The following is a 21,668-nucleotide window of genomic DNA, read 5'->3' on the forward strand; positions in this document are numbered from 1 at the left end:
GAATGCAGGGTGACAACACTGTGGGCGGCACGGGGAGACAAGGGTATGATTCACAGTTGGACTCACCGTTGCTGGCTGGATAATAAAGTAGCTAGAACTGACTGGACTCTGACACGGGATCTGCTAAGACTCAACTAAAATTAGACACTGAAGCTAATGAGGCAGCTCGTCTAGGTCTGCTCTGTTTGAATTGGTTTTCCTCTTTTCTATTGGTTTTCCTTTGTGTGGATTATTTGTGTATATGTAAGCCTCCCGCTCGGTGTGTATGTGTACTATTGTGTGTGTGTGCATGTGTGTGTCGTGTGTGCTGTGTATGTGTTGTGTGTGCATGTGTATGTCATGTGTGCATGTGTGTGTTCTGTGTGGTGTGTGTGTGTGTTTGTGTTATAAGCCTCCCGTTCTGTGTGTATGTGTACTATTGTGTGTGTGTGCATGTGTGTGTTCTGTGGTATGTGTGTGTGTGTGTGTGTGTGTGTGTGTGTGTTATAACCCTCCCTCTTGGTATGTCTGTGTACTATTGTGTGTGTGCGCATGTGTATGTTCTGTGTGCATGTATATGTGTTGTACATGTGTGGTGTGTGCATGCACATGTGTGCACTCATGGTGTCTGCAAAGCCCTCAAGAGGGTGTCAGATCCTCTAGAGTCAGAGCTACAAGTACCACCTGATGTGTGGGAGCTTGGGCATGAGCTGGGAAATAAACTGGGATCCCCCTAGAAGAGCAGCAAGTGCTCATAACTGCTGAGCCTTTTTTCTAGCTCCTCTACACATTTAAAAAAAAATACAAAACATGACCATACAGTATGAAATGTTTGTTCCTGGGTCCCTAACCCCATGTTGGAGACTGAACCCAGGCCTGTGTTTCCAGTGCCTGCAAGATCAGTATGCACCTCTAACTGCTGAGCCATCTCCTCACGACTGGGTAAATAACACATTTTTTTCCTTATGTACTTTGCACAACAGCTGCACTTAAAGTGTCTTAGTAATTTTTTAAATGACTAGAATATGTTTATAAAAATTTGGCAAAAATTATTTCTTGAGTGTTTAAAGGCTATAGGTGTCATGAAAATGTCAAATCATTTACAAGAAGATTGAAAAGTAGAAATAAGGAACAGACTGAAGGACTGTCTCAGAGCCCCGAGGTCTAGTCTCCCCAGTTGGACCTCTTTAGAAGCAATCACTTCTGTCTGCTCCTGGAGGCAGAGCCTGGGCCCACCGCAGCTACTGCCTTGAGCTCACAGAAGACTGCCTCTGGGAGCCAACAAGAATTCTGTCTTGAACACTCAATCTCTGCTCGCTGCCTAATTTGGGAACATCTGTATGTGGGACTCAGGACAAGAGATCTGGCTTTTAAATAAAACGTTACATCTAAGCCAGTTCTCTGCTTTTCATAAACTAAATACCATGCACCATTTTTTCTTTCCAGTCATCTTTGGAGTTTCACCCACACACCGGCCACAAATTCTGGGTCATGATGAGGCTGTGGTCAGCATGGTGTCTGGTCAGCTAGCTAAAGATAACCAGCTAACTTATTGGCTCTGGGCTCAAAACACAAAGCCCACCACAGAGCAACCAAAATATATTTGAAAGGGAGTTAGTGTTAAGAGACGGTAGCAAGAGCTGAAAGGGTCTTTGGGAGAATAACTTCATCAAGGGCTTGAGAGATGGTTTGGTGACCTAAGCTCCATTCCAGATTCCATGTAGTGGAAGGAGAAAACTGACTGTCCTTTGACCTCCACATGTGTGTGTGTGCACGTGCACACATACACACACACACACACACACACACACACACACACACACCAAAAACAAAGAGAAAACAAACCAAGCTAGATGTTGGCTTGAGCCTTGTGGGAGTGACCCTTCTCAGTGTGAAGGAGGCTGGGGCCCGCAGGGACACTGAGGAATTGTGGGATTGCCATGGGGCCAGGACTGGGAAATGTACATGCCACCCCCTTCCAGGCCAGGCCGGTGAGAGCCTCCCACATTCCCCACCCCTGCAGAAAGGATACTAATTTCATTATCCCTCTGCCTGAGGAGGTCTCGGAGCTTTGCGTGTCCTTCATCTTCCAAGGGGTCGTGGTACTCTTGGTGTGTGGTTTCAGAGGAGACGCCACCCTTCATGGTGTTCTTGTCACTCAACAGCTTCTGCGAGTTGGGGTAAGAGCTGACTGAGAATGGCCACATTCTAAGTTCCTTTGCTGCTATGCTCTCCATAGTACTATCCATAGTACACACTGGGCATGCATGTCTACCCTTGTTTCTTCCAGGCTGTTACTGTATTATCTAGGTATGTTTTCCTCCTCCTACCTGCCTTTCCAGTGCCTTCTCCCTTACCTTCTCTCTCTTCTAAACTGGTAAAATCCTCCTTAAATAGTAAAGTGAGGAGGGAGGCTCTATGACTCAGGAGTTAGAGCAAGAACCAAATAAAACTTCCAAGGCACAGGGAGTTCCTGAAACTTACATGGCTCACAGGGACCTTCCCCCAAGATTAGCAAGCCGTACATAATCACTGATGGACTCTTGTAGTGTGGCCTGCAAGTTGCAAGGGAGCTTAGCCTATGCAATTGTTCTGCGTCAATGCCACTGCAGGGGCGAGACTTTTTAATGACGCGTGTGCCCAGGTGTCACCAATGCTCTGTAACCTCAGTAAACTCGTTGGTTCATTCAAATAGACTTAGCAGAATCATTTCTTTGGTCTGTTAGTGCTTTATCCGAGGTAAATAGATGTTTGTTTATATTTCCTCAGAACAGGTACAAAATACTCCCTCATCTCACAGTATCTTCTCAAAGTGTGCAAAATTGTAAGTGAAAACTGTTGGGATTCCCACACCCTTGTCACAAAAGCAAAGCTTTGAAGGCTGAGGAAAATTAGTAAGTTATTCAGATAAACCAAAATACTGGAGAAATAAAACCTGGACACAATCATCTTGAAACTGAATATGTGCGCATGTTTTTATGTTCTTGTGTGTGTGCATGCACATTTGTGTGTTTTGGCATAGACACATTCTGGGCACAAGTCAGAGACACTTCTGGAAAAGGAATTAGAACTCCTTAGCCAAAGTTTATTTGTGGAATAAACAATCCCTGCAGCTGCCCAGCGACAGTCACAGCCTGCTTGGACACCCAGACTGCAGCTGCCCAGCCACAGTCACAGCCTGCTTGGACACCCAGACTGTAGTTACCCAGCGACAGTCACAGCCTGCTTGGACACCCAGACTGCAGCTGCCCAGCCACAATCACAGCCTGCTTGGACACCCAGACTGTAGTTACCCAGCGACAGTCACAGCCTGCTTGGACACCCAGACTGCAGCTGCCCAGCCACAGTCACAGCCTGCTTGGATACCCAGGCTGTTTCTGCATGTGTGAAGCTGAGTCCTGGTGATCCTACAGCTAGCCAACAGGAAGTGTTTTTACTGCAGCTGGAGCATGGCAGGACATGGCTACGACTGGAGGAAGCATTGACATTTACCTTAAAATGATGGAAACAGTGATGGATTTTACGCATATCGGCGCCAACTTCCAGTCTACTCTCTGGATCTTGGTCTTCCAAGAAGGATGCTATTAGTTTTTCCAGCCTAAAAATACATAATGCATGAGAAGCAAGAATGAGCTAGAAACAAAGGCTTCTCTTTCATGCAGAACACTTGAAGCACAGGATATTTTCTTAGAATTTGTGAAGGGAAAAGCACATTGATAAAGTAGAATCTGCAATTATGCATTTACTGATCACATGCAGGTCTCCATGTAAAAGCTATGTGAGGGGCTGGAGAGATGGCTCAGTGGTTAAGATCACGGGCTGCCTTTACAGAGGATCTGGGTTAGGTTCCCAGTACGCATGTTTAGTGGCTCATGCTCACCTATAATTCCAGCTTCAGGGTATCTGAAGCCCTCTTCTGACCTCTGAGGGCACTACATGCATGGGTATGTGTACACACGTATGTGTGCACACATGGATATATATGTATGTATGTATATGTAATATGCATATATGTATACACATATATATTTAAAAATAAAAAATTAAAGTCATTTGACTTCTATAACATACCCATTCTAGCTACACTGAACCTCTTTGGCTCTGTACCAAGCTGCCACATTGTTAAAGACAGCAATAAAAATAAACAAAGCCTATATTAGTTTCATTAAAAATGCATGATACTCAGCCAGCTGCCCCTAGGCAATTTCCTTTGGGGACCTGTGGTCTCCACAGTGGTTCTTCCCAATTGTTCCATGGTCCCCAAGTCTGCCGCTGAACTTGCCCTGTGGACCAGTGAGGGGCCTTCTCTCCAGACTGCACACTCCTCCCTCCTGCTGACAGCAGCCCTGCTCCCCATCCGGGCTCTCTCCATCTTTATCCCTAATTCAATAACACTCTTCCTTCTTCTCCAGTTAGCCTCTCCCTCTAGGCTTTCCTTGGTATCTTCATCACTATTCTGCACAGACGTTCCTTTCTCTACTTTCAATAATGTTCATGTTCTCCCTATTCTTAAAAGCAAAATTGAAAAATCCCTGCCTTTGGGGAGGAACCGTCAACCACTGCACCCTGCTGCTCCCAATCTCCTTTGTAGTGTCCCTGTCACAGTCTAGAATCTGTGAACGTGCCCGATCCACCCCATTCTCCAACTGACAGTACCTCGTAAGAATGGCAACAGGTATGGGAAAGTGTCTCAGCCGGTAGCCAGCTTACTGTGCGACCAGGGAGCCTAAATTCAGAACCCCGGCACCCATATGACAGGTTGGAAGTGTGGGTGTTTGCCTGTAAATCCCCGAGCTGGGGACGTGAGGGGGGGGGGTCCCCGGCCTTGCTGACTATTCATTCGGTCTAGCTGATTGGGCAAGCTCCAGGTTCAGCGAGAGACCCCATCTCAAAATATAAGGTGGAGAGGGAAAGAGGAAGATGACAAACATCGACCTCTGGCCTCCATATGCACGCGCACGCATGTGTGGGCACCCATCCTACATATGTGCATACACACGAACACACACACAATGACAAAGGTGATGAAATAATTCTTGGTGCTTTGGGTCGTCCCACTCCAACTTTAGGTGCTCAATGCAGATAGACGGGTTAGTAAATGGATTCATTTCATGGGATCCATTCGTTTGTGCTGAACTGGGACCTTACAAAGGACGGCAGAAGGCCCTAGGCAACCAGGCCTGCAAGCGGCCTTCCCACACCTTCCTAGCGTGGTGAAGACACGTGCATACTTCTAATGGCTTCGGAACGGCACACACTTCCCTCTCCCTGTTGTTATCAGTGTCCCCGCACAGCATATGAGAATTTCTGCCTTGGCGCACACTTGGGTTTTGTCTGTATTTCTTCCTGAAGCTGTAACACAGGTGTTACACATCCTGAAGCTGTAACACATTGTGACGTATCAGACAATGCACATTGTGATTCTATTCCCTGATTTTATTGCGTTTCCTTGAGAAAGAACCTTTTATCACAACTCAGGATATCATAATATTCACTAGGCAGCCTAAAGTGGCCTCAAACTTACGACTGTCCTCCTGCCTCGGCCTTCTGGGACTATCGGCCTGAGCCGTCCTACCTCCCATTATCATACAATCGCTAAGGATTTTCTTCAGATGTAGGGCCGTTCCCAAGTTCACGCTCCGTTCTTGTTTATATGTGTGACATATGAAGTTGCTGTGACAAAGCAACTTGAGGGAGAAAGGGGTTATTTTTAGAAGCTCAAGGTCAAGAAGGTGGGAACTGGAAGCATCTGGACACCATGTCCACCTTCTGGAGATAGAAAGAGATGCTGTTGCTTGGTTCCATCCCCCCATTCCAGATCATCAGGGAAGAGTGGGTCTTCCCGCGTCTGTGAATGCAGTCAAACTAGCTCCTCAGGCATGCTCAGGGGCCCATCCCTAGGTGGCTGTGGAGTCTGCCAGCTTGACAACCCTAACCATCACCCTATTTATTTGACTTCTGTTGTTGTTGGACAGAGCTTCAAGTGCCAGATACCCAGACAGGTGTATGGCTGACAGTTACTGTTCTGTGTGTGTGTCTGACACAGTTACTCTTCTGGAGCTGTGATAAGATAGTCTGGCAGAATGCAAGCTCACCGTTTCAGAGGGGCACAGTGCATTATGGTAGTGAAGGCGTGGCAACAGGAAGCTCAGGCCTGCTGGCCTGGTGATCAGGAAGCTGGCCAACCGCTGCACATACACACAGGAAGCCCCTGTTCCTGTTCTTTGGTGGAATTCAGGATGAAGGTCTCGGCAAAGCCCATATGTTTGGCCCTCCTTTCCAGGCATCTTTCCTAGTTCCCCCTTGGTCTTCCTTGAGCCCAAACATATGTGACAAATGGTGACAATGAAGAGGGATCTGACACCCCCATGCCCCTCAGGACAGACTGCCCAGCCCTGCTGCCTGCCCCTCCCCCCCCCATGCCCAGCCCATGGAGAGAGGCAGACTAGAATTGGATACAGGCTGGCATTTCTCCAGGCTCCTCCCTGCTCTCCTCCCTGCTCACAGTGCTACAGGTCTCCCTGGAGTCTCATGTACACCCCTTACTGGTCTTTAGCTCTGATCCTTTTAGTAATTTTAAAATAGTCATTTGTTAAATGCATACAGTGTCTAAGTAAATAAAGGCTGCCTATGGCCAGAATAAGAGATAAAGAGAATATAAAATAATTAGTCATTTGTAGTGGTAACTCCTTCTGTGAAGCCTACATGCAGTGTTTGAATTCCTTGTTTGCTACAGGCAAAGACTATGTAAGCACCGGCTCTTATTTACATAATCCGTGATAGCAGGGATTAACTCAGAGGAAAGTTGATGATGGCATTGTGGGTTAGGGAGCAGAGAAGCTAGACAGGAAGGGGACAGGTGGCAGGGGAAGGAAAAGGCAAGTCACAATTGTGCAGGAGCAAGGCAGAATAGGGCGGGATGGTGTGGCAGAGGCCGAAACTGGGCAAACAGCCGGCTTATAGAAGAATTCCACAGAGACAGCCGCCCGACCGGGTAAAGGGCTGGGAACCAGAGAGCCCTTCAGGCCAGAGTCCTAGGGCCAGTGCAGAGGCGGAGGCGGAGCAGGGGAAGAGGGCCAGAGGCCTGAGAAGGCAAGGCCAAGCAACAGGGACAGAGGTGGCGAACAGAATGGCAGGGTAGAGAAAGGCCTTAGGCAGATAGAACCTGAGCACATGTCCAGGAAGAACTTGATTGGAAATTCAAGAGAGTGAAAGGCCAGTTGGAGAGGTCTGACTCTCGCAATATACACACGCCCACAGCTAACGTCCCTCATGGCCCCACACTGGCCAAGCCCTCCTTAGCTACACCTAACTTTGCTCTGCGCCTTACTCTTTTCCATAGCCCTGTCGTGTACAACACTGAATCTGCTGACAACACTAACGTTGTGAATATACAATTCCCAGCACATTTCTTTAGCAAAAACTTTAAATCACAGCCTTGTTTTAGAGTTTTTAAAGGCACTATACAAATGCATCTGTACTCAATTAGACAGAAAAACTTGTAAAAAGTTTTGAAAGACAGACTGAAAGGAATTTATGATGTGAAACATGGAGTAAATCTACAGTGGTTTAAATGGGAATGGGCCCCATGTGTTTAAAAATTTGCTGTTGGAACTGTTCGGGAGGGACTAGGAGGTGTGGCCTTTTGAAATCTTAAATGCGTTCTAACGTTTCTAAAATCCATGCCATTCCCAATTAGTTCTCCCCCCTCTGCTTTGAGGTTGCTCTTAGCTGTCTGGGGTGCAATGCCTGCCTGCTGCCATGACAGATGGACGAGTCATGGATTTACCCTCTTGAACTCTGCAATCCCGAATACACTATTCTACAAGTTGCCTTGGTCACAGTGTCTTATCGCAGCAATAGGAAGGTCACTCAGACAAAATCCTTGTGGTTACCTTTCCATTTGACAATAGTCCATAACTGCTTAATAACATGTTGACACAATATTGAATCCAAAGCAAATTTCTATAACTCAAATTATATTATCATTAAATTCTAGTGATTGGATTAAATCTGGGTTTACGAGGGATCTACACTCGCTGATGCAATATAATAACAACAAAGAATATAACAACTTAATAGTTAGAAGCTAAACAAACAAATAGAATTCTGTCCCTGTGGTCGGAATGCTCACTCCACAGTGCTGCTTTTGCTCACTGATGGCTGGCCCTGCCTTTGCTCAGTCACCATTTGCATAGATTATCGGAAACCATGTTCACAATTGCTCTTTCACAACACAGGCCTGCTTTAAGCTCCAGGAGATCTGCTTTTCTTTTTGGAACTTCATGGGAATTACACTCATGTACACACACACACACACACACACACACACACACACGCACTCAGACACTGAGCTGCTTAATTTTGTCAACTTAACACATGACTAGAGTTCCCTGGGAAGGCAGGACCTTGGCTGAGGAGTCACCTCTATCATGTTGGCCTGTAGGCAAGTCTGTGGGGACATTTTCTTGATCAATGATTGATGACCTAGCTCTCTGTGAGTGGTGCCACCCCTGGGCTGGGGGGGGCATGGAGGATAATATAAGAAAGCAGGCTGAGATGGCCAGGGGAAGCAGCGCCCTCCACAGGTCCCAATTCAGTTCCTGCCTCACTCCCCCAGTAATGAACTGTACCTTGTAAACCTAGTTAACCCTTTCCCCTGGTGGTTTCAGTCACTGTTTCTTTGCAGTTCAGAAAGCAAACTAGATTAGAAATGTATTAAAGACAAACATAAGTCCTTAAACCGGGCAGCAGTGGCACAGACCTTTAAACCCAGCACTCGGGAGGCAGAGGCAGGTGGATCTCTCTCAGTTCAAGGCCAACCTGGTCTACAGAGCAAGAAGTTTCAGGACAGCCAATGCTATACAGAGAAACCCTGTCTTGAAAAACAAACAAGAAACACCTCCTTAAAAAGATAAATATCAAACAAAACCTTAGAGTTCACAAAGCCCAAGGAGCACTGGGCACAGGTTCCGAGACCGTGAAAAACCTGAAGGCAGGAGACTGCCTGCTTCTGCAGACATGCATTGCTTCAGAACCCAGAAGCAAGCATTTAACATCTGATGAAAGAGCTGGCTACACCCAAAGAACCCACCGTGTCAACTGTAATCCGTAAATTAATCCGTAAACGAGATTACTGCCCACGCCTCCTCCTTCTTCCCTTTATTTCCTCCTGTGTTCATCCCTTGGGCTGATTAGAACCCCAAAGAGCTGACTTTAGGAGAATAAAGGAATCACCCATGTGGAGAGACAGAGCCTTGATGGAGGCAGGCCTATTTAATCCTATTAGATAGCGATTTCTTCAGTATCCAAATGCTTCCACAGCTCCCCAACGATAATTAACACAAGCTGTGGGCCACACTTTTCCTTTGGGCTTAATATCTTCAAAATGCGGTGTCAGGGCCCAAATCACTACGTTGGAGTGCGGAGACTTCATCTGTTGTGAATTATGTCCCCTGAACGGCTTCGGAGATCTGATTTCTTAGGATGTGAGAGAGATGCACATTGGCCACTAATGACCTTTGGGAGGAATAGCCCACCGAGTTCAGGGTTACTGCATATAGCCAGCCATTTTATCAGAAGTCAGGAAGAAGGATGCCTGGGAGGCAAGAGACACAAATTCAGGGCCAAGTTAGCAGGTAATCCATTGCCCTCCCCGCATTAATGAATGCCTGATTACTTGTGCTTTTTCTCACCCAAGTGGTGTGAATTAGCTGTTAGATAAAATATTGACATTAGTTAAACAAGATATTTCTCAATCTTCTATCACTGAGACGGCTCCAACAGGAACTAAATTCAGCAAATGGATTAAGTTGGCCACTGCGTTAATGGAATGACAATTAAGGCCATGCTGTGTTTTTCACTGGGCACTTTGGACCGCTCATCATTAGCCAGGTGCTGGGTTCAGAAGACATACAGGTGTGCTTAGAGGTCAGTGTCCATGACCGAAGAAAATTCGGTCAAGTTGACAACCTATCTTAACCATCACAATGATGCGTTAAAAAAAATACCAGGGGCTGGAGAGATGGCTCGGTGGTTAAGATCACTAGCTGCTCTTCTAGAGGGCCGGGCTCAATTCCCAGCACCCACATGGCAGCTCACAACTGTCTGTAACTCAAGTCCAGGGGCTCTGATACCGTCTTCTGACCTCATCGGATACCAGGCATGCTGTGGCACACAGAGATGATTTCAGGAACACCACCCATATACATAATATGATAATGATGACTTTAAAGTTAAAATGATGACTTTTAAGCTAAAGAAAAAAACAAAACAAAACCCCATACAACTACAAATCTTAACATTTTTAAGGTCATATATATAATGCTGAAATAGTCTTGCAAAGGTTGTACTGGACATGCACAAAAACCATTTATGACTTATACAAAATTCAAACTTAACTGGGCATCTCATATTTTTATATGCTCAACCTGGCCACCCTCATCAGAAAGCCTGCAGACCTCCCAGTTCTGAGCTGACCTGTGGTTGCTTGGGTGTGGCTCCCTGCTTCACCCACAGAGTGCCAAGTGTGGATCCCTCCCCCATATATTCCCCTCCCAAAACATACAACTGACAACTGTTGCTCATTAGTGACCTCTGCCCTAGTAATACATTTGCAAGAAGACAGATGCTACTGTCCTTTTCTGAGGGGATAAAAAGTGTAGGGAGCTTTGCCTGTGGCATCAGAATGTCTCCATGTGAAGAATACACTGGTTTTTTTTTTTTTTTTTTTTTTTTTTTTTAATCAACTCTGATGCGAATAACTCAGAGAGCTAGAAAGCCGGCCAGAGCTCTGGGGTTTGTGGAGACTAATTTTCTCAGGCAAGCAACCATCTTGGTAGGAATTTTTGCAAGTTCCCTCACTTCTCTGAGGCTGTTTATGTCCCTTTAAAAGAAGGAAACCGGACATGCAGTCCTTCTGTCTGCAAGGCTCTTCGAGCCAAGTTCACTTCTCTAAATCTTTCTTACTTCTCCTAATCTGCTAAAAGTTGCCCATGTTTCCCCCAGTCAAAAGCAACCTGCCCTTCTAATTGCCGCAGAACTTGAATTTAGGTAGAATCCAATTTTCCTTATGTGCTTACATGTTTCAAAAACCTTTTGTATGTGAGCATATGTTCCTGTGTAGGTTAGAGGCTGATATCTGGTGACTTCCTTAGTGGCTCTCCACATTCTATTTTGACACAAGGTCTCCCGTTTAGTTTGGAGCTCACTGATTTGACTACGGTGACTTTGCTAATGAGCTCCAACAATCTGTCTCCTGTAGTGCTGGGATTACAACTATGTTGAGGACACACTCCTCCTCCCACACCCTGGGCTCTAACCCAGGGCCTCGTGCTTGTGTCAAGTAGAGAGCGGTCTTCCCAGCTCCTAAAGTTAGGCACACTTTTGGCCCCTCTGTGGCCAGAAGCCAACAGAGCTTCCCTCTGTAGCCCAATGCTCCTCACTGCTTAATGGCCATGAAGTAACCCAAGGAAGTAGCCTTGTTAGTATCCTGTTTGCAATGGCATGGGCAGAGCATTTTGCCATTTGGGTCAGGATCAGACACTGCCTTGTGTGGATCTAAGCATCAGCACACAGGGACAGAAGGACAGAAGGACAAAAGCAACGACAGTACCATGGATATGTTTGCCCTGGGTGGCAAATTACAGCCTGAGCTGTGAACCATCACAGTCAAAGCAAAGACCAGCATTCTAACTAGAAAGCACAGCCATCGAGGGACACAGCATCCACCTGAGTTAGAGGGTAAGACAGGAACCAGCTATAAGATAAAAGTCCACCTGTGGGATTGGAGAGTTGGCTCAGCAGTTAAGAATGCCTACTGCTCTGCCAGGGACCCAAGTGTAGTTCCCAGCACCCACGTTGGGTTCTCACAACCATCTGGAACCACAGTCCCAGGGGTTCAGAATCCTCGTCTGGACTCCAAACCCCATTCACATGTGCATGTGTATACCCACATGCTTGTACACATCACACGCATATATTCACATGCATGTACATATCACACATGTACCCACACTCATGTAATTATGACACACATATACCCACGTGCATATACACATCACACACATACACCCACTCTCATGTGCACATCACACACATATATCCATTCATGTACACATCACACACATATACCCACACTCATATGCGCATCACACACATGTACTCACACTCATGTACACACATAAGTGAAAAGAGAAAAAGATTCATAGGCAGCCCCTCCCTAGTCATTCACATGCTTATTACAGGTCAATACACTATTACAAGGAGCTGCTAAGCAAATGGGTGTCAGCCATGCCATGTTATGTAAGAAAGGGGCACTGAGTATGCCAAATATGACCTGCAGAAACCAACCTTATGTCACCTTCTCTTTCCTAATCCAGGGGAGAATCACGATGCTTTGGAGGCTCGAGCTTAGCTGAGGAAGAAATTTCTACTCCACTCCTAGCGAAAGCCTGAGGCGGCCACAGGCAGGGTAGAACAGCCAGGAAGCTGCCCCATGGTAACTTATGTCTTGTATTTACAGGGGACAGCCTGGAGTCATCCAGGGGCTTCTCCCCAGATGTCTGCACATGTGGCTGCAGGACATGTGTGACAGAAGTCACATGAGGACATGACTTCAAGGTAAGTGTGCCTCACTGGTTAAAATCTTTGGTTCTTACAAATCAAAGCTGAGTCAGAGGCAGTGTGTGCGATTTACTTTTTAGTCCCGTTCTCTGTCTTGCTTCAGAAGCCTCTTGCATACGAAGAGTCACCCTTTCCCACCTAGCCTGCTTCAGGAGTCAATCTACTGTGTCTAAGAGGTTTCCTTTCCCACCTGGGGGATAATTCAAGTCCTATCCTGCTCCATCAGACATCTCTGGAAGGACTGTCTTGTAAATGTGCCAGTTAATTAATAAGTCTAGATAAGCCTCTGTGTCTGAATGTATACTGTATAGGGAATGGATGTTTGTGAGCGTGGGTGCACACATGGCAGGCTGCATGTGTGGCGCTCAGAGGACCTTTTCCTTCTACGGCATGGGTTCCAGGGATGAAGCTCAGGTTGTCAGGCTTGGCAGCAAGCACCTTTATCTGCTGAGCCCTCTCACAGGCCCATCATTCTCCAAAAGCACAAAATCAGTCTCCCAGGCTGGGAACTAAGAGAGGAGGGTACCTGGGGAGGGGAGGAACCATGCGACCGAGAATATCAGTAAGGAGTTTCTGATCAGCTGGAAAAGCACATGGAGCCACATCCTGTGCAGCTCATGCCAGGAGACCAATCTGAAAGGACACTAAGAAAAGCAGTGGGCATTTATGACAGTCACAGGGGGACACATGTAAAAGAAGGGAAAATCTGATCGCTCCAGAAATTTGTAGAAATGTGATGCCAAGCAGTAATGGCTACTGTGGATGAGGACAGAGTTTGAGGAAGTGGCAGAAGAATGTTGGTTAATGACAAACACAGAGGGAGCAACTGGGAAATGTGAGGTGGAAGATGAGGAGAATGAGGAACACCCTGGAACAAAGTGCAAGCAACCCAGGCTCCAAGCCTCACGCCTTAGCACGGCATCTCGGCTACCCTGAGATAACAGGGCAGATGACAGGGCTGGCTGAGCACTTACTTTTGGTTTGTCTTGGGACATATTTCTCTCTCCTTAGAAGACGTAGAGTTGGGACAAAAAGAAACCGTACTTTCTACCAAGAGTGCATGGAAGCTGGGTGGGAAGTGCTTGGACTGGGGTTGGTGTGGAGGACAAATCAGAGACACTTCCTCAGGGTGTGATACATCTTTTGGTATGTATACACCTCGTGTTGGTGTATACCATGAACTCAGACTTACACAAAACCTTGATGCATTCATTAATTAACTTTTGCCATTATTTATTTATTTGTATGTATGTGTGCATACTACAACATGCATACGGAGGTCAGAAGACAACTAGCAGGAGTAAGTTTTCTCCTTCCACCCTTTGGGTCATGGGAATCAAACTCAGGTCATCAGTTTTGGCAACAAGCCCCCTTACTTACTGAGCCAACTTGCCTGCTCCTGCTCCAATGTCATTTGGAGACAATTCTCTGCTAGGATGTGCTTAAGTAGAATAGCCCACCCAAATGCATTTGTTTATTTGTTGTAAAGTTAAAAAGAATTTATCCCAGTGGAGATGGTGACAAGGCTCGGGGGAGTCTTCAGGGTACCAAGTCTGTTGATCCCTCTCAACAGCCTCAGGGAGTGGGACTAAAACAAACTGTTCCCTCTAAACTCTAGTTAGCCTGTGGATTTGTAAGCAAATGAGATAAATTAGAAGATACTCTCAAAGGTTAGGTTTAAAATGCACAGAGAGCTAGCACTTCCCACCTTTCAAAACCCAAGCACACAAATAGAATCCTTTGCTGCATGAACAACAAACCTCAACTCAATTCACCTCACTCTGTATAAGATTTCATTATGTCCCCTCACAATTTTTAATATGTCTGAGTACTTTTAGGGCAGCATTACTCAGATGTTGAAACATGAAATTCAGAAAATGGGAAGCAGAAGGCTTTTGTTGATGTGTCCAGGGTTTGGAAGGGAAGAACAGGGAATTCAGAAAAATAACTTGGGGCAGTACCTGAAGAATGTATCACACTGGTAAAACTAAAGCATCCATGCACAATTCCATGGGTGCAGGGAGCTCCAGCTGGCAGGGACCCCACAGGAGGGGGTGAGGAGAGAGGCAGCTTTGGTCTGTCAATGTCTCAGGATTGGACAGAACAGTTACAAGCCCCCTACAAAGACTGACTTCCTTTCAGCGTGGAGCATCTCCTTTTCAAACCCTGTCTTGCTTCTCACTGACTCACATACAGACATGGGCATACACAGGCTTTCTTGTCTAGTTTTAGGTTTCCCACAAGCAGAATACTCTGGGACCGGAGACAAGGCTCACCAGTTAGAAGACTGTACTACTTTTACAGAGGACTCCAGTTCTGGTTCCTAGCATCCATTTCTGATGACTCTTAACCTGCTTGTAAATCCAGCTCTGGGGGATCCAGTGCCCTCTTCTGGCCTCCACAGGCAACTGCGTTCACATGAACACACACACACACACACACACACACACACACACAAACCAGTGTTTTATAAAAACATAAAAGTCAACACATTTATCTACTTATGCATACTATAGCATACATACATGTACATACTTGCAAAGATTCAGACAAATTTCCATGTCAGTTTAAATAATAATATAAAGTGTATGCATCAGTTGGCTTTATGATTCAGGCTACTGCTACATTTTTGATTTTCCAAGTAACTTGCGGGTTTTAGGAAATATTCTTCCTCAGGGAATATTAGAGCCCTGTTATGGTTAAAGAGGCGGACAGTGAGACACAACAAAACTGAATTTGGAAGCATTTTACTGACATTCCATTTTGGCAACTTACAGATTTTGTTTTGTGTCTTTCAGATATGCAGTGTGTGTGTGTGTGTGTGTGTGTGTGTGTGTGTGTGTGTGTGTGTGTGTTGTAGGTGCATGTGTGTCTCACACCCATGAGAGCATGCCAAGGCCAGAGAAGATTAGATGTTCTTCTCTACTGGTCTTTGCCTGCTGCCCTTGAAGCACGGTCTATCAGTAAAACTTGAGCTGGGCTGGTGGCCAGAAAGCTGCAGCAACGCCCCTGTCTCTGCCACATTTAGTGTTAGAGTTACAGGCATGCATAGCCACACACAGCTTTTGATGTGGGTGCTGGGAATTTGCACTCAGCTTGCACAGCAAGTGCTCACAACCACCGAGCCATCCCCCAGTCCCTGAATTTGCTGCCTTATAGCAATTGTAAAAGAAAAGTGCCAGCCTGAAGTCACAGATTAAGAATATGTACTATTATATCCTGCTATAAAACACAGCTATTAGCTATGAGCATAATTTAATGCTAAGACTGCAGAACAAGATGCAATTTCAATCTAGGAATTAACTATGTGTTTTGTGCACAATTTTTCTATGTGCCAAGAAGCAACATTGGGTTTGAATTCAGCTATGAAGTCTAGAGTACAGTTAGTGGGGGGAGGTTATTAATTAAATGTCAGCATGTCACATTAATTCTCTTTATAGATAATCTTTAGTTTTCAATAGAAACTTTAGGAAATATTGCTGGGTAAAGGACTAGGAGAAAAATACTTATATTCCCAGTACTATTTTCTTTTTCTTAAAAAATGAACCGGTATTTCATTTTATATATCCATGCTTGGCCATGGGTATATTCTAAAGAGAATGATAATAGTATGAACAGAGGGAGTGTTGGGGCAAACAGCTTGGGCCATTGCCACCAAGACTGATGACCTGAGCTCAATCTTCAGGACCAAAGAAATGGAAGGAGAGAACCAACTCCTTCAAATTCTCCTTGCCCTCAACACGCATGTACACATGTGAAACAACAACGACAAAAAGATGGAATGGTGAAGGGGTGTGTCCTAGGGCTATCGGGGAAGAGGGGGCCTCAGTTATGAAAATGCCCCCAGAACACAGGTTGGTGGTGCATTTTCTTGATTAATGATTGATGTGGGAGGGTCCAGCTCCCTGTGGGAGATGCTACCCCTGTGCTCATAGTACATGCATGCATGCATGCATGCATACATACATACATACAGGCTGAGCAAGCCTAGAGGAGCAAGTCAGTTAGTAGCAGCCTCCACGGTCTCTGCTTCAGTTCCTGCCGCAAGTTTCTGCCCTGACTTCCTTCAGTGACGGGCTATGATATGTACATATTAAGCAAACTAAACCCTTTCCTCCCCTCACAGTGTTCATTGGTTTGCTATATAGAGGCTTGACAAAACAGCAGTAAATGAAGCCTTTTCCTCAGCAAAAAATTCTATCAAAGAACGACAGGGAGCCGATAATAATAGTAACCGTTCATGGAATTCCTCTGTGATCAGTGTAGACATAACACATCAGGACTTTTCTCCTGTCAGCGCTGTGACGTGGGGGACAGGGCCAGACAATCCATTCTGAAGATATGTGTTGTGTCCAGTTTCAGGTCATGGGGACACTGGGAGAATGACTCAGAAAGTCTTTGAACTGCCCTGCCATTTCTCCAGACACTACACTGATTTTCTTTTCAAGTGCGATTTATTTGGTAGAATGAAATGCACGTTAGAATTAGCACTAGAGAAACAATAAGCTTTATACCCTTTGTCATAACGCATGGCCATTAAGTGCACTCGTTTTTGTTGGTGCATAACCACATAAAAATAAGAGTGAAAGTGTGAAACCTAGCGTGAAGTGTATGAAGTGCCTGTTCTAAATGGTTCTCTGGCAGGAGAGGTCATTGAGCTACGCAGTCTTTAGGTCTGGTTAATTTTGGTGTTTGCTTTTTAATTTGCAACATATTTTATAATGAAGTTTGAAACAGACCCCACTTTCAGTACAGATGAATGCTTGACCGGAAACAGAAGACGTCAGTGGAGTTGTATTGGTGCAGCGGAATTCTTTTAGAGCACACCCTCTCCTTCCCCGTGCTGTCACAGTACACTGCTCTTCAGTTTTGTGAAGCCATTTTTAGGGGCTTGGGACATAGATGAACTGGCAAAAACGTACCAGCTCACCTTGTCACCTGTCACCTTACTGTAGGAACTGAGTTCAGGCTCCAGGACTCAGATTAAAAAAAAAAAAAAAAAAAAAAAAGCCAGATGTGGCAGTTGTGTTTGTCATCCCAGGGGCCAGCCAGCAGTGGGGGTGGGGACCCCTGGGGTTTACCAGGCAGCCTAGCCTCTTGGGTAAGCTCCAGGCCAGTGAGTAATCCTACTCCAGTAAGCAAGGTGGACTTGGAGAAAGACAGCAAAGGTCGCTCTCTGGCTTTTTCACATGCACACGCACGCACGCACAGGCACACACACACACACACGCACAGGCACGCACACGCACGTACGCACACACACAGAGTCACACGCGCACACACACAGGCACACACACACTCACAGGCATGCACGCGCGCACACATGCGCACGCACTCACAGGCACGCACGTGCACGCATGCACACACAGAGGCACACATGCACGCATGCACACACACGAGCGCACGCACGCACAGGCACACATGCACTCACAGGCACACACGCGCGCGCACACACGCACGCACTCACAGGCACGCACGTGCACGCATGCACACACACAGGCACACATGCACGCATGCACACACATGCACACACATGCACGCATGCACGCACAGGCACACATGCACTCACAGGCACGCACACGCGCGTGCGTGCACACACACACAGAGGCACACACACACGCACAGGCACACACACACTCACAGGCACGCACGCGTGCGCACACACGCACGCACTCACAGGCACGCACGTGCACGCATGCACACACAGAGGCACACATGCACGCATGCACACACACACACACGCGTGCACTCACAGGCACACATGCACTCACAGGCACACACGCGCGCGCACCCACCCATCCACCCACACACACACACACACACACACACACTTCCCCAGTGCTCAAAGCACAAGTGCAAGCACCTCAGAATTCAGTTCTACCCATGACCACTCTCTGGCAAGCAATGGTCTCATTTCTATTCCTACACCGCTCACTTTTTCAGAGCATCACGTGGATGGAGTCATGCAGCGGGTAGCTGGTTTCTGGCTGTTGCCAGTTAGCACCATGCTTTTGACATTCGTTCATGTTGTCTCCTGTTTCAGTAGCTCCTTCCTTGTCAACTGATAGGTAGACTCACCGTTATTATACCATCCTCTAAAGAACTCAGCAGCTGAGAGCCATTTCCAGTTTGGGAAAATCATGTCTAAAATTAATTAATAAAAGCATTCACGTAGAGGCCTTTGTGTGGCCTGTTTCCTCACTTTATGGAAGGTTACCTTAGAAAGTGGCTATAACCAGGTCTATAGTGTTTGCATATTTAGTGTTGTATGGGTGTGACGTACAAGAAGGAAACTCGCAGGAATCAGTTCTCTCCTCCTATGTGAGTCCCGGGGACCGAATGCCTGTTGGGTCATCAGGCTTGGCTGTGTACACCTTCATCCATGACAGTGTTGTTTCTCATTGGGGTATCCTAAATTTTAATGTTACTGTCAAGGGTGGCTAATATATACATGCATACATACATACATACATACCTACATACATATATCCTTCTGTTTTGGGACCTTGACAAACTCCTTTTGATATTTCTAGTAACTTTTTCCAGGTTGTTTGATAGTTTCTACATAGAAATAATGTCATGTGTGTAATGACAGTTTTAGTACTTCTTCTCCAAATACTTATTTGTCCTTTATTTATTTTTCTGACCATAATACTCTAGCTACAGCTTTCAGCGTGGTGTTGAACAGAAGTAGTGAGTACTTTTACTTCTAGCTTTAAGAAAGCATGCTTTCTCTTTCTTATTCTTTTTGAGGTAGAAATAGATGACAGATAGAGGGATGGGTGATAACTGGGTGACAGACACATACATACAAAGGTCAGAGACACATGGATGATAGAAGGGTGGATAACAGGCAGATAGATAGACGACAGTTAGCCATACAATGTATACACAGATGATAGAGGGGTGGCTGATAGGTAGATGATAGATAGGCGCACACATATTCATACATACATTCACACACATACTAAGGTGACAGACACATAGACACAAGATAGAGAGGTGTGTAATAGGCAGACAGGTAGATGATAGATGCATAGATATATAGGTGACAGACATAAATAGAAGATATTTGCATACATAGACAATAAATAATGGATAGATGATAGACAGATACATACGCACACAGATGGTAGAGAGATAGCTTTTGTAAAATTTTGGAGGCTTTCTCCTATTCCTGTTTTGCTGAGGTTTGATCATGAATAAATGAGAATCTTAGCAAATTCTTTGCCTCCATCTATTGGAACGACTGAATGTTTTGTCTTAACTAGTTTCTCGTCGAGGGGAATTACACACATTGGCATGTGCATCTCTGCCATGAGATCCACATGCCTGCCTTTTAACCACCTTTCTGGATGTGATTTGGGTGTTAAGGATTTAACTCATGGAGGAGGATGGACTGCAGCTTCCTTTTTTCATGTCTTCACTCTCAACATCAGAGCAGTAAAAGGCACGGGGATTCTTGCAGGCACTGTTGTGCGGGAAGCTTGTGGAAGGCTACTGTTACTTCTGAAGCATCCTAGGGGAGTTTTCAGGGCTGTCTGTGAGCCTGGAGTTTCCCCATTGGAGAGACTTTACTGTGAATTTGGCTTCTTCTATGAACACAGGGCTTCTATTTTTGTCCCGGGAACTTTGGAAATCTGGGTCTTTTATGAATTTGTCAGTTTTACCCAAGCAAGTATATTATACTAAGTTACTAACTTACTTAAGCTTACCACTGCTGTGATGAAACACCACTACCAAAAAAGCAGCTTGGGGAGGCAAGGGCTGATTTCACTCCCAGTTCATCATCAAAAGCCCGAGGGCAGGAATTCACACAAGGCAGAAACTGGATGACAGGAGCTGATGCAGAGGCCATGGGGTGTGTGTGTGTGAGTGCTGCTTACTGCCTTGTTCCTTACGGCTTGCTCAGGCTGCTTCTTATAGAACCCAGGACCACCAGCCACCATGGGCTGGGCCCTCCCACATCAAGCGCTAATTACGAAAATGCCCTACAACCCACTCTTATGGAGGCATTTTCTCCCTCCTCTTTGATGACTGTTAGCGTGTGTCAAGTTGACATAAAACTAGCCAGTATACCTGCTGATATTATTTCATTGTTACCCTTAAAGATATTTATTTTTATGTATGTACATACATCACACATGTATAGGTGCCTGCAGAGGCCAGAAGGGAGCAGTAGATCCCCTAGAGCTTGGGTGTCCGTGTGTGGGTGTTGGGAACTGAACCAGGGCCTCTGGAAGAGCAGCAAGCATGCCTAACCACCAAGCAGCTCTCAACTGCTGTTTACTGTGTCATCTTTTTATAACGCTTACTACACGTACCCTGAAACATAGAGAAGGGTAGGTTATTTGCCAGTGTTAAGAAGCCAACAAATGGAACATTTGATTAAATGTGAAAAAATATCAGAAGAAGGAAAGAACTGTGTAATCAAATAAAGGTGTGCCAATGCACCCGGGGGAGCTTGGATCTAGAATGTGATCTGTGGCTTCTGACTCCTCACTTCCAAGTGAATCTGAGGGTCTGTGTGCTGATCCTTAGTCCTGCCTCAATGTTACATCAGCCTGACATTCATCACTCTTACAAAACTGAACCTTCCATACTCAGCCTACATCTCATTAATAGAGCTCAGCCTGCTCTATACATCTTCATTGTATTGAAAGTTCGTTACCTCTTGTTTTTCCCATATTTCCACTTTGTGTGAGGTGTGTGTGTGTGTGTGTGTGGTATATATGTGTGAGGAATGTGCGTGTATATGTGGTGTGTGTGTGTGTGTGTGTGTGTGTGTGTGTGTGTGTGTGTGTACTTTCTTTCTTGAGACAATTTCACGTAGCCAAGATCGCCTGGAATTTACCACATAACCTTGAATGACCTTGAACTTCTGCTCCTCCTGGCTTCCCTTTCCTGGTTCTGGGATTATCAGAGGGTACCGCCATGCCCGTACGGATAACTGCCCTCCCCATCTTCCTGTGTCTTGGCAGTTTTAGCAGTCACTACTACTGACTCCTCCCCCACAAGGTCTCTCTGGTTTGTCTCTTCTCCATCCTCTCTGCCATCACTCAAGT

The 21,668-nt window shown here is 45.8% G+C and overlaps 1 protein-coding gene across 1 annotated transcript in view; it reads right to left on the reverse strand.

Moving 5' to 3' along the window:
• Positions 1-1,865: 1,865 nt before the first annotated feature.
• The window catches only part of LOC127236515 (kinesin-like protein KIF6), a 134,638-nt gene continuing 114,835 nt past the window's right edge, over positions 1,866-21,668 (reverse strand). Inside the window, exons 11-12 of the mRNA XM_051204202.1 lie at positions 3,472-3,577; positions 1,866-2,147 (exon numbers count right to left, since the gene is read on the reverse strand). Of these exons, the coding sequence (XP_051060159.1) occupies positions 1,866-2,147; positions 3,472-3,577 (388 nt within the window). The remainder of the gene's footprint in view (positions 2,148-3,471; positions 3,578-21,668) is intronic.

This window comes from Phodopus roborovskii, unplaced genomic scaffold, assembly GCF_943737965.1.
Source record: "Phodopus roborovskii unplaced genomic scaffold, PHOROB, whole genome shotgun sequence".
NCBI classification, from domain to species: Eukaryota; Metazoa; Chordata; class Mammalia; order Rodentia; family Cricetidae; genus Phodopus; species Phodopus roborovskii.